The following is a 26391-nucleotide window of genomic DNA, read 5'->3' on the forward strand; positions in this document are numbered from 1 at the left end:
TCCTTTTGTAGCCGATTCAAAACCAACCGGTTTAGCAGTCGATTGGATATCTGGTAATTTGTATTGGAGCGAAGTTGATGATTCTGGTGTAAGGCCGCTTGGACGAATAATGGTTTCAAAGTCAGACGGAAGATATCGTCGAAGTCTTGTAACATTGGATTTGGATAGTCCGACCTCGATTGTTTTGGATCCACAACTTGGTCGACTCTTATGGTCTGATTCTGGAAATCAGCCGAAGATAGAAATTGCTTGGATGGATGGACAGAAACGTAAACAATTGGTCACAGATAGAATTGGTAAACCGTCGTCCCTTGCTATCGATTATGCAATGGATCATACACTTTATTGGTCTGATAGCAAATTAAACACTATTGAATCTATAAGATTGGATGGTACAAATCGAAAACTTATATTAAAGGGTGAAAATCTGAAATATCCCATGTCGTTAGATGTATTTGAAAATAATTTATATTGGACAACCAAACAGACTGGTGAATTAATAAAACAAGACAAGTTTGGTAGAGGCGTTTCACAAATCTTAGTTAAAGATATTCTCACCCCAGGAGGAGTCAAAATTTATCATCAATTGAGATACAACATAACATTACGGGATCCATGTTTCAATGATCAATGTACTCATCTGTGTGTAGCAGTCCCAGGTGGACATCGATGTTTATGTCCAGATAGCGTTGGTCCACACATTCCACAATCCAGTGAAAGACAATGTGATGCTGCTATACAAAGAGCTCGGCCTGCTCCAAGAGTATGCCTTTGTCAGAATGGTGGTCTTTGTCAAGAAGTGGTCGACAATAAATTGAAATGTGCTTGCCGACATAATTTTGATGGAGAATTTTGTGAAATTGGTGTTATGGTGGCGAGAACTGGTAGCTCTACCGCTGCTATTGTTATTCCTATTGTTGTATCGATTTTAGTTTTACTCGGAGCTGCTGCAGTGATTATGGTACTAAAGAAACGACCATTGTGAGTATATTTGTATATATATATATATATATACACATAAATATTTTTTTTGTATAAAGAATAGCAGTTTAATATAAAAATTACTGTTTACTATTATAGTGGTAAAACAGGTGGTCTTGGTGGCCTAACTGGTGCTCAAAGCGTATCCTTTAGGCAAGGAAGCAATGTAGAATTTGGAGCAGTAGCTCATGAACGAATGGTAAGATATCGTCTAACTTGTAATAATATTAAAATAATGTTAAAATAATGTTAAATATATTAAAATAATGTTAAAATATATTAAAATTAATAGATAATATGTTTATTAAAGGAACCCCTCGATGTGGAATATAATCTAAATGAAGTGAGTAACAAAAATAGAGACTTTAGTAATCCAATGTACGATGCAGTGAATATGGAAGCAGGTGCTACTAATGGCACTAGTGCAAGCAGTATGTATGAAGTGCCAGCTGAAATGAAACCTTCTAGTGTGCAGCACAAAGAACCGCCGCAAATTCATCTTAAAAGAAGAGAACTCGATCCTACGCCTATTGATTCGGGTAAGGATACTCAGCAATTGGTAGAAGAAGATAAGTCCGAGTGTTAGGTAGTTTAACTCGAATATATAGAGATGCTTTCACACCTGTTGTACTTTGATCTCGACATATCTGTACTGTGTAAAAATTGTTATTATAACGATTTGTTGAAAATATTGAAAAGAAATTAATAATTGAGAAAATAATGTTATTTTATAGAACAATATTTTGATTTTTCCTTATAACGAGCTTATTTTTGCTCTTTCAGTTACCTTTTATTTATGTCTATTTTATTTATTGAGGATGCAAAGATCTTGTTATGTTTTAATAAAGAAAACTTATTTCACATAGAGTGCAGATATATTTTGTAATCCGTTCTACAGTATACACACTTGAAAAGAAAAAAAGAAAAGAAAAAGTAAGCGCACTAGGATTATAATAAATCGAGATCCAATAGCAATGGGCACGATTTGATTGTGTCATTCATCATTTAGGTGTGACTTGTAAGTCTTGTAAATATAATCGCTAAAAATATTTTCATATTATTCGTGTACCATAAAAACGCAACACATTCCATTCTCTCTCAAGATTTACTTGAGATGTGTAGTGATAGAACAGATTAATTCTAATAATTGAGTATATGTATATGTGTGTGTGAATGTATATACATTTATTTGTATGTTATTATATAATTGCATACACATAAATGTACACGCATATTGGACCAATAAGTTGTATTTTTAAATGAGTATTTTTATAAGGTGTGGCAAAGAAATAGGAAATTTTATACTGAAAAGTGGCCAACTATGAATATGCGACATGGCAGATTGTTATTTTATATGGTAAATGGACTTTTACAAGCTCAAACAAAGATATCCTGTATTTGTTAAAGACGATGAACTCTGTGTTAAGCATTATTAATTATATATATATAAAAGTTATACGAATTAATTAATTACATAACATAAATAAATGTTAATTTTTAAGTATCATTTCTCTCAGAATATTTGGTCGGCCACATCAATGTTATATTGTACATTTTCTTAGAATATAATAATATAATGGGTTTGTCAGTGTGCAGTTTTTCTTCTGCATTATCTGTGATTACAATTCTCATATAAATTAAAATGGTTGCTTTATTGAAAAATAGTTTACTTTTATGTTTCTATTATATATTACGTTGACAAATAAATAATATAAAATTATCTTTGATTATCTTTCTAGTTTGAAGAAGACTTTGATATTTTCAGAGTATAATAGATTGTACATATGTGTCCTGTGTAAACTAATGGAAGAAAACAATAAACACTGACTTACCCTTTATGAAAATAATTATACGTAAAATTATATAAATAAATAAATATATATATATATTTTGTTGCAATCGACTTTGACCTGGGCAGGGCTCCAGTGTGTCCTAATATTATAATATATCAGTATTTTGTGTATTTTTTTATCAAGTTGACAAAATAATAATTGTTAATATATTGTGCAAATATCAAACAGATACCGTCCAAGAATAATAAACTATAAGGTTAACGATTAAGTTTTCCCTACACCTGAAAACATTTGGATAGAATAGGTAATAATAATAGTATATATAACACTTAATGTTTTACATATATATATATATATATATATATATATATATACATATAATTAAAAAAAATTGTTATATATATATATATATAGAAAAAGAAGAAAAGATAAGTATTATTGGCCAAATGAAGATACGAAAGTTACGAATAAATTACACAGCTTGGAGGTAAATTATAATATTCCAAAGAAATTATTCAAGAATATATACCGCATTTATCTTTGTGCAATTTTGATAAGAAACAACCAAAATACGTATCTTTAAAAAAGAACGGGAAAAAAAAAGATTTTGATGACTTGGCCACTGATCTGATCCATTGGCACTTTAAATAATAATAATAATAATAGTAATAATAATAATAATAAATTAATTTCATATCGTACCTATTTTTCCGATGGATGTTTCTACGATAAACAACTGACTTTGTCAGTCTAATGTTTATGTATCTTACGAATGAATCTTATATAAGATCTATTCTAAAAATATTTCTAAGCTATTCGTCAACAGTTGTATACGAAAACTCATTTTACAAACAGTAGACGCAATATATCGGAATAACTGGCCATTCTCAGCAAGGAAAATTGAAAATACTTTTTAACAGGTAAAGTTTCTTTTTACAGATTTGTCTAATCAAAAAAAGAAAAAAAAAAGAGAAAAGAAAAGAAAATGATCCTTATTAATCTTTTTCGATAATAATTAATTAATCTTTTCGAAATGAATCTAAAAGTATTTCTCGTTTGATAAACCTTTTCTTTTCTTACGTTTTTCTTTTGTATTAAATTTTATTCTCATTAAGAAGAACTTAACCTTATAAAGTATTCGATATTTACTAACGTATGTCATTTTTCATATATTTTTCACGTTAGAATTTAATTCGAAAAAATATATATTCCTAACTCATTTTAAAACGACGTATCATTGTGGATTTATATCTGTCGATAAAGTAGTAATTTCCAATTTAACAAACAAAAAAAAAAAAAGAAAAAAGAAAAAAGAAGATGTATGATTAGATAATCGTAAAGTAGTTTTACAAATAAAGATATTATTTGACATGAAATTTCAAGATAAGAATTATTTTTTATCATCCATTAAAAATCACATTTAACAATCGAAATATTTCATCTTTTAATTGGAATTTTCTTTAAAGTAATATTCTAAGTTTGAGATATTAGGAAAAAAAAAAAAAAAAAAGTAAAAAATTTGACGTACACTTGTAAATATTTATCTAAAAAAGATCTTCTCAAAAAATACAGTTTATAGTACAAAGAGTATGACCCTGCAATCATTTACTAATACTCATACTAAAACAATGTAATTTGATTTATATCAAGTTGTACATTCCTTCATGCGCAGACTCCGTTCTGCAGTGCCCGTAAAACGAAGAAAATTTGGATCAGTGCCGTCTGGTACATCATCGAAAGAGGCAAGTTAACTTGATATCAAAGAGTCTCTTTCGCGTTTTCTTTCGTTTCTTTTTTTTCTTTCTCAATTCGACGATGACATCATAAATGCGTTGAAAAAGATTACAGTATAATAGGATCTATTTCGTTATACATACATGTTGTCGATTCATGTAACATAAATGCGTTTTAATGATTTAATTAGCTTCATTAGTTGATTTTAAAAATTCCGAGAATTAGTGTTTCGTTGTAACTTCAAAACAAAAACGTAATATATCATTCATTTGTCACTAATGTCGGTAATCATATCACTCGATAAGGTAGTTACAATTATCGACGGTGATTGGAAAGATAAAATTTAGTTCAAAATAATGCCGTCATTAAAAAAATTCTTCTCTAAAAGAATATTCTTCGAGATAAATAAATTTGTATATTCTTGGTAATTCTTTTTTATGTTAAGTCGATTAAACGTATCGCATGGACCTCAACGAGAAATTGGGAGGAATAACAAGAAGACAATACGATATTTCTTCGTCTCGAATTTCATTGACCTACCGCTATAAAAGTGAGTCAATTTTTATACATATAAAATCTTTTCGAAACTCAATAATGATGATATATGTATATCTCGTTTAAATATTTATTAAAAATTATTATTTTTAAATGATCAGTATTACGTATCTCTCGAAAGATATGACTTGTAGACATTGATTCTTAAAAATTAAATATTAGATGGGAGACACACCTGCTACGATCATTTATACGTAATACATTTTATCGAATCAGTGAATTCAATCGATACAGTATATTGATTAGATATTTATTTTTTTTTCTTTCTTTCTTTCGATACAAAATTGAGAATAACCAATAATGTTATAATAACACGTTCATAATATATCTTATCATTATTACTTATCTATGCTCATAATTGTTCGCGCTGAGAAATGACATTATCTCTTTACCGAGCGAATAATTTTTACAAAGTAGAAATTTAACTGTCTTAGGAACAATAAAGCGTTAATTTAAAGCAAGAAGTATTACAAACATTGTAAAATTTAATCTTAACAATCGTGTCAAAAAAAAAATAAAATTCGAGTCACGTTATTGACAAATTTCTAAACAAAAGCTTATCAATTGTTTTTTATCGTTGAAATATTTCTCGAACAAAAATTATATACCGTGTCAATTTTTAATTGAATTTTAATTATGTATGCCATATATTTCTATGTGCACGAAAAAATAAAAAATAAATAAATAAATAAATACGAAAGCATTAATCGATGCAACAAGCCTGATTCTTTCTATAGTTTGTCGCGATAATACAGAAAAGAAATATTGGAATTATCATCAATGAGTTAATACATAAAATCTACTCAATTGAGTTTCCTCTGAGTTTTGTTTTCGAAATAAATGTATGTGTGTTGTGTGTTGTGTATGTGACAGAGAGAGAGAGAGAGAGAGAGAGAGAGAGAGAGAGAGAAAGCGTGAGAAAGATGCGGGAGAGAGAGAGAGCGTGAGAAAGAGACGTAAGAGAGAGAGAGAGCGTGAGAAAGAGACGTAAGAGAGAAAGAGAGAGAGAGAGAGAGAGAGAGCGTGAGAAAGAGGCGTAAGAGAGAGAGAGAGAGAGTGATGCTGCACTCTTTTTTGATAATAAAAAAGAAAGATGGTTAGTAGAAACGAGAAGATCCGAGTGGTAGGCGGAGAAGAACGACGAGAGATATCGAATAGAGCCGAATTAGCACGAAGTCGAAAACGAACGAAGTTTGTTCTATATTGGAGGTGTATTGGCAACCATCGTGTCTCGGTCACCACTCTGCTGTGTACCTTGACTATAAGCTATATCACGCACGTAGCGTGCATACTATACGTCACATAAAAGAGAAAGAAAAAGCTAGAGAGAGAGAGAGAGAGAGAGATAGATAGATAGATAGAGAGAAAGAGAGAGAGAGAGAGAGAGAGAGAAAGAGATAGAGAGGAACGTATAATATCGTGACACTCATTCTCACAAATACTATCGTGAATCTCGTAAAAATGTCAAGAAAATCAGTCGTTATCGCTGCCGCTGGCTGGCCCAGGGCATGGGAACGTGGGGGTCTGATAGGTGCAGGGGTAGGGGCAACGGTTGGAACGAGACCTAATCGTTCGAGAACATCGAACGTGCCGGTAGTTCAGTCGGTGGCTGTTGATACGACAGTTCTTAGTCGCACCATGGCTAATACTGCTTCCAACAATATGAAGATCTTAAACGAGGATAATATCTATGAAAATATCAAAAAGATGGAATACGCCGTACGTGGTCCTTTATTGATAAGGGCTAACGAGATTGAGAAAGAATTACAAAAGGTAAGAATCAATCTGTCTCCTCTTATTTTATTGTATTTTTTATTATTTTTTTTTTCTGTTTTGTTTTTTCTTTTTTTTCTTCTCTTTCCTTTTCGCATAAATAAATGGAAGATTAAGAGAGAGAGAGAGAGAGACGATAGAAAAAAATTATCGACAACCGTGAAAATAGAATAGAAAGATAGCGATATGAAAAGGCGGTAAAAAAAAATTTGAATGAGTTAATAAGGCGCCAATTTTCAAATGAACTACGTCAACTTTTGTCAATTGTAATAATGGTTCAGTGTACAATTGATGACGCATAACAGGTTACGCGCCATTTTTTTTTCATCTTTGACATATGTGTTGTATGCTCGCGACCACCTGTCACGCATCTCTTATCGACCTTTTTAGAAGGTCATTGAGATAATACAATGCTGGATTTGTGTAAATTAATTTTTTCGCTCGAATCGATAGGAAAAGAGAAATAATTCGTTATTACACGTTAGAATGTATATATGTATTGAGACAAGACGGTATAGAACTAAAAATAGGAATTCTCTTTCGTGAAATTAACAAGATACGTATACAATATTCCTGCATAAATGATGATGCATACGCACGAGTAGTCGTGTGATGACATGACCAATCCTACGTCAATTCTAAACACGTTTAAAACTACTATTGCTCGTTTCTAGTTCCAACAAAATGCGTAATCATATCGTATGACATATTGGTAATATGTTTATATTACAATAATATATTTGTTTATATATTTCATATATATATATATATATATATATATATATATATATATATAAAGAAATTATATTAAATTAAAGGTGATTTCAATTAATACTAAAGTGTAAGCGTAACTTTATATAAGAGATATAATCTTTTTAATTAGATACATCCGGTATAGTCTTGCAAATGATATGATATATTAGTTACATTATTCTTACTGTATTATTTTCTCTGATAGATTATTTAATAAATTAATATATTTAATTTTTAATAGGGTGCGAAAAAACCATTTAAAGAAGTTCTTAAAGCTAATATAGGAGATGCCCATGCTATGGGCCAAAGGCCTATTACATTTTTACGTCAAGTATTGAGTTTGACTGTACTCCCAGATCTCCTTAATGATCCAAATTATCCAGAAGATGCAAAATCTAGAGCGAAAGCACTTCTTCAAGCGTGTAGAGGAAGTGTAGGATGTTACACAGACTCTATGGGATTGGAAATTGTTCGTAAGCATATAGCACAATATATAGAAAATCGAGATGGTATACCAAGCAATTATGAAAATATTTTTCTGGGCAATGGTGCATCAGATGCAATCAAAGTATATATTTTATCATATTATATATATATATATATATATATATATTACCCTAGTATTTTATATGACATTTTATAATAATAAAATAATTGTTTTTCTTATTTTAGTCCGTCCTGAAATTATTTGCTCAAAAGATAAATAACAAACCAACAGGAGTTATGATTCCAATTCCACAATATCCACTCTACAGTGCGAGTATATCAGAATTTGGTCTTGGTGAAATTGGTTATTTTTTGGATGAAGACAATAAATGGGCATTGAATATCGCTGAATTAGAAAGGGCATTAAATGAAGCCAAAAAATGGAGTAATCCACGTGTTTTAGTCGTAATAAATCCTGGAAATCCAACTGGCCAAGTTTTGAATCGGTCTAATATTGAAGATATTCTTCGATTTGCTCACAAACACAAACTCTTTATATTCGCGGATGAAGTATATCAAGACAATATTTATGACAAAAATTGTTGTTTCCATTCATTCAAAAAAGTTGCTTTTGAATTGGGAGCACCTTATAATCAAATGGAACTGGCCTCTTTCATGTCTATCTCCAAAGGTACAAATAAATAAATAAATATTTATATATTTTAATTATACGCTCATGAAAGAAATTTAAAATATTTTGTTTCCATAGGATATATGGGCGAATGTGGTATACGTGGTGGTTATGCAGAACTCATAAATGTGGATGCAACAGTAATGCAATTATTGCGAAAGTCAATCTCTGCCATGTTATGCCCGACCGTTCTTGGTCAAATTGTGATGGATGTAGTGGCAAATACACCAAAACCCAATGAACCATCTTATACAAAGTTTGAAGAAGAAAAACGTAATACCTTATTATCGTTAGCAGAAAGATCGCAATTGGCTGTAGATATGTTGAACAGTATTCCAGGCTATAAAGTAAGATCACTGTCTTTTTTTTTTTAATTGTTTTACAATATTACGAAGATTAATCTTTTGTATTATAGACTAATCCATCTATGGGTGCGATGTATGTATTCCCACGATTTGAGATTCCAGCAAAGGCTATAGAAGCAGCCAAAGCTAAGGGTCAATCTCCTGATCTTTTCTATGCCTTTAAATTATTAGAGGAAACTGGAATTTGTGTGATCGCCGGTTCAGGATTCGGACAATTACCTGGAACATATCACTTCAGGACGACCATTTTACCACAAAAAGAAAAAATGAAAACGATGTTAAATAGTCTAAAAGAATTTCATTTAAAGTTCCTCAAGGAATACAGTTAAAAACTGTTAATGCATTTCTGCACGAACATATGTGTGACATCGTCTTTTAATCGTAAAAGCTGCCCGTTTGTGCTTTTTATTGTTAATAAGTACCTGTAAATAGAAGAGTAAAAGTGCAATTACATTAAAAAAAAAAAAAAAAAAAAAAAAAAGAAAAAAGAAAAGAAACAAAAACAACGCGTATCAGTCATCGTTTAACTTCTACTATATTAATACTTATTACTTATTAATAATTAATAAATATACTATAATACTTACTTACTTATTAATTATTAATAAATATACTCTATGTCAAAATATTGATATATTTTAGAACTTATTTTCGGACACATGGATTTACATATATCAATACTCATATATATTAATAGTTTATAATTTCATTATATATATATATATATATATATATATATATATATGTGTGTATTTTTTTTAGGTACATATATACATTTATGTACGTGTATATCTATATTAATACATGGATATTAAAAATACTATTTACATGATATGAGTTTGTAAATTCCAAATTTATAAGAAAATGGTATTTTATACTTTCATTGATATCATCGATAATATGTTGATATTTTCAGAGGTCAGACGATAACCTTTCTATTTCATCGACAAAAAATCTCATGTCAGCTTCCGTCAATCCGGAGTTTTGTAAAACAAGCCTGAAGAAATTAGGAAGATTATGTAAAGATTGATATGTAATTAGCATGGATCCTTTACGGACCATACGCTCCTTAATGACCGGAGCAATTTTATGAAGAAGATTGGATAATTCTTCGTCTTTTAAATGACGTTTCAATGGCGGTGTATACCAGAAACAAACATTCGTACATTCGGGCTCTAACATAAGTTTCCATCCATCTCGTTGACGAATGTAATCGGTAAAATATCGTGATAATTCAAAGACACGATCGACGTGTTTCTCAAAACCATAGGTACCTTTGGCCTTCCACATAAACCAAAATTTCAATACGTCAGCTCTTCGACCACATTGAATGTGCTTGTCGCCAGAATCATAAGAAGTATCGTAAAATTTGTCTGGTTGGAACAAATAGCTCGCTTTTGAGGCATGTGCAGATTCAAGTAAACCTTCGTGTTGTATCAAAAGAGTCGAACATTGTTGAGGTGCGGCGAGCAACTTGTGAGGGTTCCAAGTTATCGAATCTGCCAGCTCAACACCGTTGAGCAAAAAACGATACTTCTTCGACATCAAAGCACCCCCACCCCAAGCTGCGTCAACGTGGAGCCAAATGTTGTATTTTTTGCAAATAGCAGCTATGTCTTCGAGTGGATCGAATGCACCTAAAACTGTCGTACCGGCGGTGGCAGATACCATCAAGGGTATAGCTTTCTGGCGCAGAGCTTCGTTGATTCGTTTTTCTAAATCCTGAACGCACATTTTACCACGTTCATCGACCTTAACGCAATAAACATTGCTAGCACCGATACCAAGGAAAGCAGCCAATTTCTTCACCGAATAATGAGCATCCTCAGATGTGAATACAACGAGTCTAGACATTTGCGATAAACCAATTTCCTTTAATTCAGGAAATTTATAATGACGAGCTAAATTAATAGCATAACCATTGGCCAATGAGCCACCAGGACAAAATATTCCGTCGCCTCGGCCATTTTCCCAACCAATTATTTTTCTCATTTCTTCGAGCACCTCGTTCTCCATCAAGGAAAACACTGGTGATACTTCGTAAGTGTAAACTGAAGGATTTAAAGCATCAGTCAACCATTGACCTACGAGACCGTAAGGATCTACGCTGGAGAAAAGTTGATTGACGAAATGTGGATGACCTGTTTTCACGCTATACTTTATAATATTACGAGCTAACGACAGCAATTCTTCATGTGATACTCCTTCCATTGGTAACGTCAAATCTATCAAAGAAGGAAGTATCTTTGGTTCCACCCACTCCACGACTTTCTCATTCCTTGACGTACCCTGAAAAATAATAATTCATATAAATGGATTCATTTATCAACATCATTTCCGTCATTATTTCTTAACATATAATTTAAATTATTTGCATTGAAGATATTCCATTCATTAATTATACAGAAATGTAATTGCAGAATGCATTTTGATTCTAACAAAAAACTATTGAAAATAATATGTATATCATAATTGTGTATATATATATATATGTATGTATATATATATATATATGTATGTATATATATATGTATGTATATATATATGTATATATGTACATATATATGTATATATATATATATATATATATATATATATATATATATATATATATATATAGTAATAAAATCATTTACTATGTCATTCGATTTACTATTGTACACTAGCTTGTCCTTGTAGCTATTACTGAAAGCATGTGCATATATATGTATGTATATACATATAATGCAAAAAAACCGTATGAGTCATATGTTTCCATGGTTGTGTATATATATATATATATTATACACATACATATAAGAGTGACATACATAAGTATATTTATGATATATTTACATTATGTATGATGCACATTAAAATTTGTAAAAATAAGTATACACTACACACAGTGGCAGATTTAATCTTTAAGGAACCCGAATCGTTAAAAATTTTTTAATGGGGGTTCCATTAAAATAAATCAATTATAAACAAAGTAAAAAATTTAAAACAAAGTAAAAGGTCCAAATTTGATTGTAATCGCAAATATAGAAATAATAATAATAATAATAATAATAATAATAATAATAATATGATCTGTCATCAAATATTAAATTAAATTTATTTTATAATATAAATTCATATTTTTCATGTAGGGTCCTGTCTTACAGGCCCCGAGACAATTGACTTCACAGATTGTGTATAAATCTGACATTGATCATACAAGTATACTTACTTCATATATATATATGTTCGAAACTTCACGACATTATTTCTTGTACATAATTCAAATATGGAAATCATTATGAATGCGATGTGAACATTTATGCAGATTATTTCTTATTTCTATAAGAAATAATCTTATGCAGATTTATTCCTTTCTATTAGATGATATTAATGAATTAAAAAAAAGGAAAATATTCATCGTGCGAAAGATTATTATTCGATTTATATTTGAGTGTCATTATGTATCTTTTTTTTTTTCAACCAATTATTACGATTTAAAATAATATGTGTAATCTCGAATGACCTTGGTCAACAATAATTTACTCCATGAAACGTAAAACGCGTCACTTCCGTAACTTCGAAGCACAAAAGACATGCACTGACTTCTGATCATTTAGATAATTGTATATAAACACATACACACACACACACACACACACGCAATACTAAAATAATGTATATACTTATACATCAGATAATTATGTATATACATATATATTTACTTTTTTTTATTTAATATAATTTTAGATTATATATACTTTATATTATACGATATATATATATATATATATATATATATATATATATATACATATATAAAAAAATATATATAACAATTATAGATATATATAATATAAAATTAATTGATTAAAAAATAAGTAAAAAACGATACGACGGATAATAAGGAAAATATTTGAAAATAATAATCTTACCTCGAAAATTGCTTTATCCAGTAATATATCAATCAAGTCTCTTAAAAATTTTTCATGTAGGATACGATTGGATAAACTTTCGTAGTATCCCCCAATCTGATTGGTTTCTTCATCATTCAATAAATTGTTCGTTAAACGTTCACCAATGACAACTTCTGATCCATTTGAATTTATCGGAATACCGTGCAATCCCTTCGACGACATCGTAGAATCATTCAAAAATTTTCGATTTAACGATATATTGGATTCTACAGTATTATCACTTTGTTTATAAAAATCTGATGTATTTATCAACAACTCGTTCAACTTCTTATTTTCATTCGTCGGCATTACTTCTGCATACAAATATATAGGACCGAGACTTTCCCCGTTCTAATTCTGCAGTAAGAGCCACACTGTTTGCCTTTATATATTAAAGCCTTAAGACCAAGGACGCAAAAACATTATATCTCCCTCCATCGCGTTCCGCAGGTTTAACTTGATTTCCTCCACGTGGATAGTTTCTTAGAATGTTTTATCACTTCCCACTTCCTCTCTCGTTTACTTTCAAAATCTTCGTTTTCAAAAGAATCCAAGAAATCGTTTGACGAGAAAAAAAAAACTTAAAAAAAAAAAATAAAAGAAAAGAAAAGAATTCATTCAATAATAACGTTTCAAATGAACTCATTTCTTTCGTTGGATAAATGTCATGAATATCGTGAAGGACCTTTTCGTTCGAAACGTACGAAAATCATATGCGAATTATTAAGAAACGTTTTACTTATCGCCACTATTGAAAAACGTTTGAATAGAAAAAGAAAAGAAAAAATAGAATTATCAATTATGACGCACTTATCACGTTTCGCTATTCTCAAATGTCATAATAATCCAATACGTTCGTTTTATTCACTTGTCTCAACGATCGATTATTTTCATTGTTTAATTAGACGACGACGACAAAAATGAATCCGAATCTAACCTTTTAAAATCATATTACATGGTCGTCGTTAGTGTCGATTTTTCACAAAAAAAAAAAAAAAAAAAAAGAAAGGAAAAAAACAAAAAAGAACAATTTTCTTTTTGTTTCCTTTTTTGATTCTTTTTTTACGAATAAATTTTCCCGTATTCAATGAATCGTATAAACTCTTCAATACGATCTCCTTATCCGGTCTTTTTACAAACGTTTAAACATATCGTCGCTTGACTCGTTTAACCTGACAAAACAGCTATCCCTGTTTAATGAACACGAGTGTAATCATGATCGCATGCACAAAGATATATATATATATATATATATATATATATATATATATATATATGTGTTTTATATATATATATATATATGTTTTATATATATATATATATATGTTTTATATATATATATATATATATATATATATATATATATATATATATATATATATAAAACAGCAAATCTTATAAGAGAATGGAACGAGGAAAATCATCGTTGGAATTTAATTATAATAGAATATATCCATTCGATAAACTAATTTATCTTTAATGGAGACATTTTTCTTTGCTCTTTTTTTTCCCCCTCTTACAAATCTATTTTATATTATTATTTACAATCACGTGAATTTAAAATTCACGTGATTGTAAATACATATATATATATATACATATATATATAATTTTTTTTTTCAGCGCGTAATTCAAAAATGTTGATATAATAAATCTAAAGAAACACATTGCCTGTTAAACTTTCAAATTGTAATATACAATTCTATCCAGAACTAGTCAACCGTTGTATGTTTTTGCTCGATTTGCTAACTTACGGCCTTGTTTATTGAGATTCAGTAACGAGTAGTAGTAACATAAGTATGCGATCGATAACGATCGATCTGTCGTTTAATTATAAAAAAAACTTTGATGAAATACAAAGGAAGATGGTGCAATACATATTTATTTAACTTTTAATTTTATTTAACATTTCTTATTATTTTTTTTTCTTTTTTTTTTTTTTTTTTTTTTTTTTTTACAGTTTATAAACGAAACAAGCAGATTTAATTGTTACATTGAAAAACGCGACACGTACGTAGCATCACAATATTACAATTATTATTATTATTATTATTATTATTATTATTATATATACATATATATATATATATATATATATATATAATAATATATATCTGTATTATTTATTGATTTATTTAATTCTTACAAATTCATTAATTTTTCATCTTAAGTTTTATCAGAATTCGCTCAATGTGCAAGGGAATTCCCCCGGCTATGATCGTTTCAACACGATCTATAAGGAAAGGATGAGGCACTCGTAACGATGACGCATGGGTAACTTTCATATTATATTGACTTCGAATACTATTCGGTTTTATTTTTTTATTTCTTTTTTTTTTCACTCTTTTTCTTGTTCCTTTTCTATTTTATTCTAATTTATTCTCACTATTTAATAACAAATGCCTTGCAAAATTCTGTTATTTTATCAAAAATAAATTTTAAAAAGTGCGAAAATAAGATTTATTATCTTTGGTAAATATCTATCAAATCAATTATCGTTTGTTCTCGCATAATACGTTACGTTATTAGTTAAATTCTATTGTTACTGTATCACAAGTGTCTTTAAAAATATAAAAATTTAAATATATTCCAAGTTATGAGCCTATATTATTAATAATATTATCTAATAATTTTTATTATTAATACAGATTTGTTCAAAATGCTCAAAAAAGAACTTTATACATAATAAAGTAACATGGAATAGTTGCATATATTAATTAAATACAAATGAATGTTTATCACTTAACAAGCATTTTAGAGATTCAAGGTGGTAACGCAAAGTTTATATTTTGTCTAAAGTATTAAAAACAATAAGATTGTGTAAGGATAGATATTCTCATTTCATATAAAATTTATATTTTCATCTCCTATCTAAATATGATTTTCAATCAAAACTATTTTACATTCGTATAGCTCATTTATATTAATCAAAATTGCTTCTTGGAATGCAAAGATATATATATATATAACGTTATCATCTTTCTCTTATTATTTATATTATTATTAATAAAAACATTATTTTTAATAAAAAAACTGTTTTTTTTTTTTCTATAAAACAATTGTATTAGACATTTTTTAAAGTCATAGGAACCTAATTCATATATCCATACTATTAGGCTTATCTTTGTTATAGATCATAAAGTTCTTCTTTTAAACAATATTTAATACAATAACATATATTTATATGTATATATATATATAAAGCATTAAACTTCTAACCAAAATATGCACCGCAATTAGAACAACGACGTGTCTTTAATAAAAGACAACATATTATTCCAATTGGAAAAAATAAAATGGCGCATAGTAGACCCAAGCATGTATAATCATCTTCCATAATTCCTACCTACATGTAAAAAATAACAATTTGAATTATATGGATGCCTATAACAATGATCTCCATTATTGAATACGATATCAGAAAGCAAATTACTAAATTTAAATAATTTCTAAATTTTAAAATACTTACTCTACATGCTGGACAACCCCCAACAAGAATAATTTCTGGTACAACAATTGTAGTAGATTGAGTAGCACCATAGGATGGCATATGATTGCCTTGATTTGATGTGATCAATGTACTAGGATAATATCCAGGAGGTGGTTGCCATGAAGTATTTTCTGCAGATATATATATATATATATATATATACATTTGAGTTTACTCTTTTACATTTATTATTATTTATTTAGTTCATATTAAGTTAGAGAGAGAGAGAGAGAGAGAGAGAGAAAGATAAAGATAAAGAAATGATTAAAAGCCTATCTTATGACATCATCACCAAAGTAAAATAATTTCATTATCTTGTTAACACATATCATGTAATGTCTTTCATATATCTGTCAAACGTGCAAAACTGTATACAAACAAAAGATATAGTTTATTTCTTTATAATAACTATACCATAAAATATTATCTAAGAATATGCTTGCGTCAAATTTTATAAAACAAAAGAAAAAAAAAAGAAGAAAGAAAGATTGTTGAAAATTACGTAAAAGTATTAATTATATTTTCAAACGTAAATAACCTAATTCGTTTGTTCGAATCAACATACCCGTTGGCTCAGTTGCAGGAGAATAAGGAGGTGGCTTATCAGCTGCAGAATTAAGTAATTTGCTCTCCATAATCAAAATAAACAAAATTATATATGATAGTATCCAACGACCAATAATATAAATACAATATTAAATCTTGTACGATTAACCGACCATACGAACGCAGGATGACCGCCGTAACACTCTACAATATACATATATAGTATTTCTACTTTTAATTCTTTGACAGATAGCGCGCTTAACAAAAAAAAAAAAAAAAAAGAAAAAAGAAAAAAAACTAAAATAAAATCTGTCGGGAGTCTCGTTCTAAAACGGACAATATATACAAAGATAATTATTATAATTAATTATAGAGAGTGTAAAAAATCATCTCATGTTCACATTTGAAATTTCTATTTTTAATCAATGAAATATATGTATTGTAAAATCAAAGCGAAAATGCATTACTTTGTAAATAGCCTTTTGATATGTTCGAAATATAAATTCGAAAAAAAAAAAAAGAAAAATATACCTATAATATCGTTCTGATGACAGATAGGAAGTTTTGAAGTTTACATATTGCAATGATTTTTAATAATATTTATATATACATTTAAATACAATTTATATATATATATATATATATATTATAAAAAATATATATATATATCTGAATCAAAAAATTAAATAAAATTTACATTGCAGAAAGGATATAATATACAGTATAAAATTAAATAATTTTTTTTATTTATTTGTAACAAAGGAGAGTCGTAAAGGGAATTACCCTTTTTTTAATCAGAATACAAACGTTAAACTCTAATCATTTGTCTCTGTATAAGAAACAGATCCTTATCAAAATTTTATGATTGGCTTATCGCAAAGATCTTATTTTTTGATTGGTGGAGGTAGAAGAGAGTACAGAATTGAATACAGTTGAAAGAAATATAGCAGGAATAATTTCGTGACACAAGGTGCAGTCGCTTGATTTTGTTTTGCTGTTATAGTTTCATAATCAATAACAATATTTATGACGGAAAATGTATTACAAAACGGCATGGAGCCTTTTCAGGTATAATATTTTCTTTAATAGTATGCTATAATTTGTTTATGCGATTACCTTAAATTCTAAGAGGTTAGAATTTCAATATTGTTAAAAAAATATCGGATCAATTTCTTGTATATTTCACAGAATCCTGATCATATTCCTTTGGAGGACTTGATATTAGTAGTTAAGACTGGTGGAATTCCAGATTATGTTCCTGCTTTAGTAAGATCATTATTTTATAACATTAAATCATTTGAAAGATCTATAATGCTTATTTCAATTGTTTTTATAATTTTCAATAATGTTTTTTTCTTGTGTAATTTACTTATTATTATTCTAAACAAAATGTATTTAAGGATGAAAAATGGGTAGAGCAGCGATATTTTTTGCATTATGAAGTTCCAAATATGTATGATAATAATGGAACTGAAATTATGGGCGCTAAAGAACACTGGATAGAAATTATGGGTTATATGATTGATGATTTAAAATGGGTCCTCACTCTTCCATTCTATAGGTATCTATATATAAATCATATTCTATTAGAATAGTTTTATTTCAATTTGTAATCATGTAGAATTAAGACAACTAATCAAATATGTATTTATATATAAATGTACACATATATATGTTTTATTCAGGTTTTGGTCAAACATAGTATTCAATACTTCAATATTGGATGCATTGGTATCTTTTTTACAAGATGCTCCACCATTTTATGCTTTAGAAAATTTTCCTAATGATTTGGAAATGCAAAATATTATAGAAACTCTTCGTCATCATGTACTTTTAATTTTTACACGTCTTGTTACAAACAAGGAAAGTTCTACTGAATATATGACAATTCAATTCCTCGGAAAGTTACTGTATGATAATTTTATATTTACCGTACCTATCATTTATGATTTGTGTCAATTATACGGTCGTGAAAATGAAAAAACTATAGCAAAAATTTTAGATAGTCTATTTACAATTCAACCCTTATATAACGATGATGTTGAAAAGTCTGTTCCATATCTTGTTAAGGTAAATTAATACTTGATTTTTTTTTATCATCTTCATTTTGCACTCTTTATTATATTGATATTATTATATTTACGAGAGTAAAATATTTATAAAAATATTTTTCTTTTGTTTAGGCTCTCAATAACGTAGAAACAGGATTCCGGGATCGACCTACCTGTTCATCAGATGAAGCAGTACCTCTTTTAATTGTGCCGATTGAAATTACCAAAATTACTTTGTTCTCATTGGAGGATATGATATTATATGTTTTAGATATATCATCTACAATTACTATATTTTTAAAAAATTATCCTCCAGCAGTAAAAAAATATCGTAATGAAGATTTTATGAATAAGTAAGTTTATATTTTATTTAATGATCTATTTAAATGAATTGAATCGTTTAATTTCTTTTTATTATACTAGGATAGTTTCTATATATGAAAATACAATACCTGAAATGTATAAAAAATTGAATGAATTAGCATACAACGAAGAACATTTAGAAAAATTTATAGAACTAAGGCATCGTTTAGATGTGACTAGAATAGAGTTATTACATCTTTATCGAACTATAGTGCATGAGCCTGTGGAGAATATACATCAAAAACTGTAAGATACTACCATAAATCATTCATTTTATCGCATTTCATAATTCTATATATTAACTCACTTGTTATAAATAGTGATACATTTACGGAAGAAGAAATAAAAGAACGAGTCGATGATTACTTGAATTTATTAAGTAATGCTATATCAGAAAAAGAATTTATCACAGATTATCATCAATTTTATCCAGTGGGTTCTGACTTGGAAGAATTATCAAAGATATGTCCTGAATTGTATCCTTAATATAATATTAATACATTAGTTTCTAATAATTTTATTTTATTAATATATAGAACTTAACTGTTTATTAGAGATACTATAAAACGTAATTATATATTGCAAGCAGTTTATGCTGCTATAGGAGATTCCCAAATTTCTGTCATTGTCTCTTCTAATAATAGAAAAGTGAGTAGATAAAAGAAATAAATGTTTTTTCAAATTTTTATGGAATATATCAAAGGGAATAATTTTAGGAAGCTGTAGCAGGGCCTAGTAACGTAGGAACTAATCAACAACCATCAACATCTAAGAATGTTCGTGTGGAAAATGTAATACAAAAGCCTGTCCGAAGATCATCCGTTGAAATAGCTTCTCTTATTAGTGAAGTGAAAGATATTTTAAGTCATTTAGGAGAAGGTTTTATTCAGGTTGTATTTAATTAATTTAATTGATATTTTGTACTCTTTACAAAACAATATGATCAATATTATTTAAAAAAATTTTAGATGTGTTTGAAACATTATGACTACAATACCGCAGATGTGATAAATGCTGTTTTAGAATATACTTTACCTTCACATTTGAGTGAATTAGATTTTTCATTACCATATATTCCACCAGAACCAGAGGTATTTATAATATACTTCAATAATAATCAATCATATATTTTCTTTAAACAAACATATTAATTTTGATAATGTGTCTTATAGGAAACACCTAAGGCCATTGTGGATCATGATATTCCTATCGAAAGATTTAACGTATTTGATAACGATGAATTTGATATTATGACTAGAGATGACATTGATATGTCCAGGGTTCATAAGGGCAAAAGGTAATTATAGTGAAAAATAAAAATTACTTATTTTTGGTATTCCATTTGGAATTACATGTTTTGTATTTGTCATATATATATACATATATATATATAGGAAAGATAAATACAAGGATATAAATGAGCTATTAAACGATAAATCGGAAGTTAAAAAAGTTGCTAATATATACAACAAATATAGCTTGGTTATGGATGATTATGATGATGAGTATGATGATACATATGATAGTCATGATGTACGGGGTACGACGCAAGATGATGTTCCAGATTCTAGAGCTTTTACTACTCCTCGAGTTAGTTCATATATTATTCGAATTGGCTTAGTAATCTTGCTGTATTTCGAATATTGCATATATTAAAGATACAGATTAGTAACCTTTTTTTTTTTAATAATGATATAATGATGACAGGTGCTATTGGCGAAAGGGAAAAATATTACAGAATCAGAGGAGGAAAATGAATCTGATAGTGATAATGAAAATATATCTAACGAAGTAAATGGGAAAGATAATTTTGTACAAAATCCGGCAGATTTGCGTGCCAAAGCTGAACAACGAAGACAGGCAGCACGCGGCAAGAAATCCTCATACGATGTTGTTGGTATGTATTAGAAATATTTTCTATATGTAATTTATTTAATTGCATAAAATACAAAACCAATCTTGATTTATATTATTATCCTTTTTATTATACACCAATCAAAGTATTTATTTGTCAAAGAGTTGTCACTCTATAAGAGTATTTAAAAACAAATTACAATGATATATTACTAACACGTATATATATATATATATATAATTTTTTTTTTGTATTCTAGGCAAGCCCAAAGGCCAAGGGCAAGAAAAAGATGTTACGACTAACAGAGATAAGAAAAATACGCATAAAGCTACACGGGCTAATCATAATCGTCGCGCAGGTGCTCAATGGAAACAAAGACACGGAATGATACCATCTTGAAATATTTTCCGGAATATTTCTCGCCGAAAATACATATTTCCACAATGTAAATACTGCCAAACATTTAGCGCAACTTTCGTACAATTTAAAATGATTTACTTTTTAAGATATAATTCCGTGCAACTTATGTATGTTAAACTTAGCAAGAGATTTATTCGGTTGAAATATAGTTTACAAAATGCTATGGCATCCCCAAAGCCTTAAGAATAATTTTATGGATAAAGATAATGGAATTGTTAAAAATACATTTTGCATGATTATTATATCCTAGTCTTTTATACTGCTAACATTTATATCTTTACACAGTGGAATCATTAAAATGTTAATTCTTCTTAAAAAAAAGGAAGATAAAAAAAAAAAGGGAAAAAGAATCCTCAACATTAATGATCTTTGACGATCGTTAATCCTCTTATTCTATTAATTTGGCTATTAATCGATTGCTGATATTCCTCTTCTGGTATTGCAGTACTGGGAGATTCAGAAGGATTATGTATAGGCATCAATTGCGTAAAGAGCCCTGTTGTGTTACCGTAATAATCTAATTGTATCATAATTAGAGCGTGTACACTCGGTTTTATATATTCCAGTCTTTTATCAAGAAACATAGGTAAATCTATAAGTAGTTGAGCATGTAACGTTTTTAATTCCTTAGCAGCAGCTTCTTCCACTCTACGTTCTCTCTCTAACTTAGCAATATGACTGGCGGTTCTATCTTTCTTTTCTTGCAACTTTTTCACACGATTGTACGAATATTTCCAAGCAGTTACTAATTCCTCTCTTTTAGCTATTGCAGCAGCAATCAATGCAAACTCGTCACGCAATTTTTTCAAAGGATCTATGAAAGTTTTATGACATAAAGCTGCCATTTCTTGTACGGTTTTACCAACCTGTCATTAATGTAAAAAAGAAAAAAAAAAGAAGATGTTTCAATAATTTTACTTTGAATTTATATATATATATATAAAATACGTACTTGTGTAGTAATAGAATGATATTCTTCTACGATTCTTCTGAACTCATCACTGATATGAGTGAGACCACAGGTAGTTAAATTCATACTTAAACGTTGATCGGCTCTATCCAAATTAACTACAGCTTGGAGATACTTTTTCATTTCTTTTGTTAACTTTCTAATTGTATCTTCAACGCTGTTACAATATAACATTAAAAAATTCATATAAATAAATAATAAATGAGAATTTATTTCAATAAGATTTATATATCCTTTTAAGAAAGAAAGAAAATGATTTTAATGCATACTAGATCAGTCTTTGTACCGCAATATCCAGTTCTCTATCCTCAGCATGTGAAAGTAGAGGGTGTGCTGGACTGGGTCTCAACGTCAAATGATTCTTTTTTAGCGGGTTCCTAATAATAAAAATAACATTGCTACATTATTATACATATATATATTTTATTTTAATATTAATTAATTGTATTAATTGTTATTACCATTATTATTACTATTATTATTATTATTATTATTACTATAATAATTGCAATATCACTTACCACGTCATGTTAATTCTCCAAAAAATGAGGTTATCATATTAAATTCGTTTTACGAGACCTCCTTTACACGAAAATGACGCGACAATGGAATTTCAATGTTAAATGCGTCGATAACCAGAAACATTAGGAGATGTTTATCGTTCTCGTTATCGGAACTGAAAACCGATAAGATTTAAGATAATCTTCTCTTTCGTATTTTCACATTTTTCATGCACAAATTCGCAATTAACATTACACTCATTAACGATTGACATTCTTTTCTGGAATTTGAGATGGACGTTGCAATCGATAATTTCCTACTTCTTCTTTTTTTTTTTGCCTTCGTACAAATCTTACGCAGTATTCTAACCTACATGCTCACGTAAGAAATTCAAGGATGAGAACAGTAGCGCCTGCGCATACGAGTTCATAATGACCTTTATCAAACTTTTTCTTATTTATATTTATGAATACTTTTAATTATTAAAATAAATTCTTATTTATTAATTTTTTTTTTTTTTCTTTATTACACATCGTTCATCTCATCAATCTATTTATAGACGTCTAAAAATAATTTTATACAATACATTATATATATATATATATATATAATGGGTTAAAAAAAATCAATGATACATTAACAAATTTTAATATTTATGTAAAAATCTATTATGGTAATGAGCCTACATATTTATATACTTAATAAGTTAATGTACATTTATTATATTTAAGAATAAAATATTGTTATATTATTTTGTACTTTAATGATCTATTATAATTAATTCATCGATGCCCCAATCTTCATAACTGTTATCTGGTAAATATCGTCGAATTACAATAGGAATTTTCCTTTGTTTTAATTCTTTCATGGCTATTTGTAAAGGATCCGTCTCGCCTTCTAATTCTACCATAACAGGAGCGCACATAGCTATCTGTAATGCTCTTGTCCCTAAAACCCGTGCTCTTTCGTATCTACAAAAGTATTTATTATTACAAAATAAACTTTCTTGATGTTTTGATTGATCATTTTATCTCAAATAGAAACAAATGAGATCTCACTTTGTCATGTATCTCGTAGTGATTCTTTTAGATCTTTGAACGCCCCCGGAAGCTTCTCCAGCAGCTAATAATTCAATATTTTCACCATCTTCCTCTTGTGGTTCTAATTCGATATTATCGTCATCATCAACATCGTCGAAATCATCAGCGACTCTACAAAAGTAAAATTAAGAGGTTATATTATGAATCAAAAATATAATTTCCTTAAAATATAAGTATATAAAATAAAATTGTTTTTTTTTTCCTTACTCGTCTCCGTCGAAATCATCGTCAGCCATTATTGTTGTCTATACAAAATACGTTTATATAAAGAATATAATAAAATAAATGTTTATAGGAAACAATACTCAAATTGATCTTAACATACACACTTAGTAAAACAAGACTGGGATGAATTCTCACACGAGGGAATGTATAATGTACATACACATTATCCCTACTGTTACTTTATATCTATGTCACGTGACATGAATTGTGTCTTATGATAGGTCGTCGCATCTTTAACCTAACTTAACCTTAATAACTATTATTACTACTACTACTTTCTCCGACTATCGTTCAATTTCTTTTCTATCTCCACGTTTTTGTTTATGCTTCTCTCTGTCGTTTTCATTTCAATGTAGAGGCGCTTAAATCGCATACTCAAAATCATTGATTAAATTGTTCAAAGATGATAATTGGTTGAGGTTATGATTTACGTCCGAAAGAGGTCGCATGTATTGTATGTATTTTACAAAGCATTAGCTTTGTAAAAAATGTCGATAAAATAGATATCATTGAAATTGTTTCTTAATGAAGGAAAAGTAGAATTATCGAATGTTGCATCGACTTTTACAATATTTTTTCTTAATTATTCAATTTCTTTTTATTAAAATGCAGTTAAGAAATTCTTCGTATTAAAATATTATTGTACGAGATTGAAGGGTTGAAAAAGACGAGATGACATCAGCGATTATGTCACTCGTGGAACTTTGTTTTTTTCGAGACATGTTTCCGTTTCAAGGTCAAGGATATAACAGAGTTGTAAAGAAAGGTCAGTGTTCGATGTAACGATCGGTAAATTATTTTTTATATTTCACATTATTATTATTATATTATTTTAATAGCATCAATTTGTTACATACTCGATTAAAATATAAAATCAAAGCCATAGAACGATATATATACATGTTGTAATATATATAAATATATTATAATTATTGATTCAAGAACATTGAGATTTGATAAAGTATCTTTGTTTAGTGAATTAATATATTGATCTTCTTAGAGTGTGATGCAAAGTGTGATGCAATTTTATAATCTATAATCAGTAGTAACACATTAACAGTTATAATCCATCTATGACTTTCTAAGGTCACATATATGTATTACTAACTAACGAATGTTGTTTATGATATTTAGAAAGATACTGATGACACATCCAAGCGGTGATTCGAAACCAAGGTTGCAAAGCTTTATTCTGATATTAGATATCTTTATAGAAGGTAATTCTACGTGTGTACATACGTTTACACACACACACACACACACACACACACATATGGGGTAAATGGTTATTATTTATATTTTGTCATTATGTATAATGATTAAAACGATCGTATAGCTTGATAAATATTTTTGGGTAATTTGATTAAAAAACAAAAAGAAAAAAAAGAACGTCTGGTTCATTAAGTATTATTTATTTTTGTTTTGAATTATATAAAAATATTTTAAAAACAACACGCGTTCGTATTATATGAATCACATAATCGATAATTCTGCGATGAATTTACTATAGAAAATTATTTAAAAAGATACAATCCTAACGTTGAAATTTATTACGTTGATCGATTTTTTTTTTATTATCATTTATAAAGCTCGTATTAATTTTCTTAATTAATAAATGTATCATTAAAATAAATTTCAACGTTACATCTTTACATCTTTCAAGATAACATTCAATAATAAATTCATTACAATCCCTGATTTGGTTTTTTCTTTCCTTTTTATCAATTGTTTATCAAACTTACGAACCTTTTCGAAATTCTTTTTACTTTCTTTTTACTCGTGTATATATACATATACACATTTTGCATATAGGAGAAATTCTCATTTGTCTTTTATTTATATGGATTTTGTAATGTTATTACGA

At 28.4% G+C, this 26391-nt stretch overlaps 7 protein-coding genes across 8 annotated transcripts in view; 3 read left to right on the forward strand and 4 right to left on the reverse strand.

Moving 5' to 3' along the window:
- Nucleotides 1-2867, forward strand: part of mgl (low-density lipoprotein receptor-related protein megalin) — a 47471-nt gene extending 44604 nt beyond the window's left edge. The window contains exons 18-20 of the mRNA XM_085661881.1: nt 12-981; nt 1081-1180; nt 1292-2867. Of these exons, the coding sequence (XP_085518007.1) occupies nt 12-981; nt 1081-1180; nt 1292-1567 (1346 nt within the window). The 3' untranslated portion in view covers nt 1568-2867. The remainder of the gene's footprint in view (nt 1-11; nt 982-1080; nt 1181-1291) is intronic.
- A 3657-nt stretch (nt 2868-6524) lies between these two features.
- Nucleotides 6525-9697, forward strand: LOC118443747 (alanine aminotransferase 1). The gene is made up of 5 exons (XM_035871184.2): nt 6525-6836; nt 7831-8157; nt 8262-8706; nt 8785-9053; nt 9122-9697. The coding sequence occupies exons 1-5, from the start codon at nt 6525-6527 to the stop codon at nt 9398-9400; spliced, it is 1632 nt and encodes a 543-aa protein (XP_035727077.1). The 3' UTR covers nt 9401-9697.
- A 125-nt stretch (nt 9698-9822) lies between these two features.
- black (glutamate decarboxylase-like protein black) lies at nt 9823-13630 on the reverse strand. The gene is made up of 2 exons (XM_035871182.2): nt 12986-13630; nt 9823-11360 (listed from the first exon to the last, which is right to left on the reverse strand). Exons 1-2 carry the CDS (start codon nt 13313-13315, stop codon nt 9984-9986), a joined length of 1707 nt encoding a protein of 568 aa, XP_035727075.2. The 5' UTR covers nt 13316-13630; the 3' UTR covers nt 9823-9983.
- A 1533-nt stretch (nt 13631-15163) lies between these two features.
- On the reverse strand, nt 15164-17277 carry LOC118443752 (membrane protein BRI3). The gene is made up of 3 exons (XM_035871193.2): nt 17062-17277; nt 16476-16627; nt 15164-16352 (listed from the first exon to the last, which is right to left on the reverse strand). The coding sequence occupies exons 1-3, from the start codon at nt 17129-17131 to the stop codon at nt 16221-16223; spliced, it is 354 nt and encodes a 117-aa protein (XP_035727086.1). The 5' UTR covers nt 17132-17277; the 3' UTR covers nt 15164-16220.
- Nucleotides 17278-17818: 541 nt separating this feature from the next.
- Nucleotides 17819-21955, forward strand: LOC118443745 (activating signal cointegrator 1 complex subunit 2). 2 transcript variants are annotated; one of them, XM_035871181.2, is made up of 14 exons: nt 17824-18110; nt 18231-18308; nt 18443-18603; nt 18728-19112; nt 19226-19446; nt 19517-19702; nt 19777-19932; nt 20011-20104; nt 20173-20346; nt 20425-20547; nt 20629-20753; nt 20851-21046; nt 21164-21353; nt 21571-21955. In XM_035871181.2, the coding sequence occupies exons 1-14, from the start codon at nt 18069-18071 to the stop codon at nt 21708-21710; spliced, it is 2271 nt and encodes a 756-aa protein (XP_035727074.1). In that variant the 5' UTR covers nt 17824-18068; the 3' UTR covers nt 21711-21955. The 2 variants fall into 2 exon arrangements, with proteins under 2 accessions (XP_085514903.1, XP_035727074.1); XM_085658777.1 differs by lacking the exons at nt 20851-21046; nt 21571-21955 and having other exon boundaries at nt 17819-18110; nt 21164-21296.
- An 88-nt stretch (nt 21956-22043) lies between these two features.
- On the reverse strand, nt 22044-23605 carry LOC118443749 (bridging integrator 3 homolog). The gene is made up of 5 exons (XM_035871191.2): nt 23458-23605; nt 23223-23377; nt 22971-23078; nt 22684-22858; nt 22044-22597 (listed from the first exon to the last, which is right to left on the reverse strand). The coding sequence occupies exons 2-5, from the start codon at nt 23228-23230 to the stop codon at nt 22091-22093; spliced, it is 798 nt and encodes a 265-aa protein (XP_035727084.1). The 5' UTR covers nt 23231-23377; nt 23458-23605; the 3' UTR covers nt 22044-22090.
- A 254-nt stretch (nt 23606-23859) lies between these two features.
- RpII18 (RNA polymerase II subunit RpII18) lies at nt 23860-24676 on the reverse strand. Its single transcript, XM_035870943.2, has 3 exons — nt 24510-24676; nt 24261-24413; nt 23860-24173 (listed from the first exon to the last, which is right to left on the reverse strand). Exons 1-3 carry the CDS (start codon nt 24536-24538, stop codon nt 23963-23965), a joined length of 393 nt encoding a protein of 130 aa, XP_035726836.1. The 5' UTR covers nt 24539-24676; the 3' UTR covers nt 23860-23962.
- Nucleotides 24677-26391: the final 1715 nt, after the last annotated feature.

The sequence above is a fragment of the Vespa mandarinia genome, chromosome 1 (assembly GCF_050613455.1).
Source record: "Vespa mandarinia isolate Hongniang chromosome 1, ASM5061345v1, whole genome shotgun sequence".
NCBI lineage: Eukaryota > Metazoa > Arthropoda > Insecta > Hymenoptera > Vespidae > Vespa > Vespa mandarinia.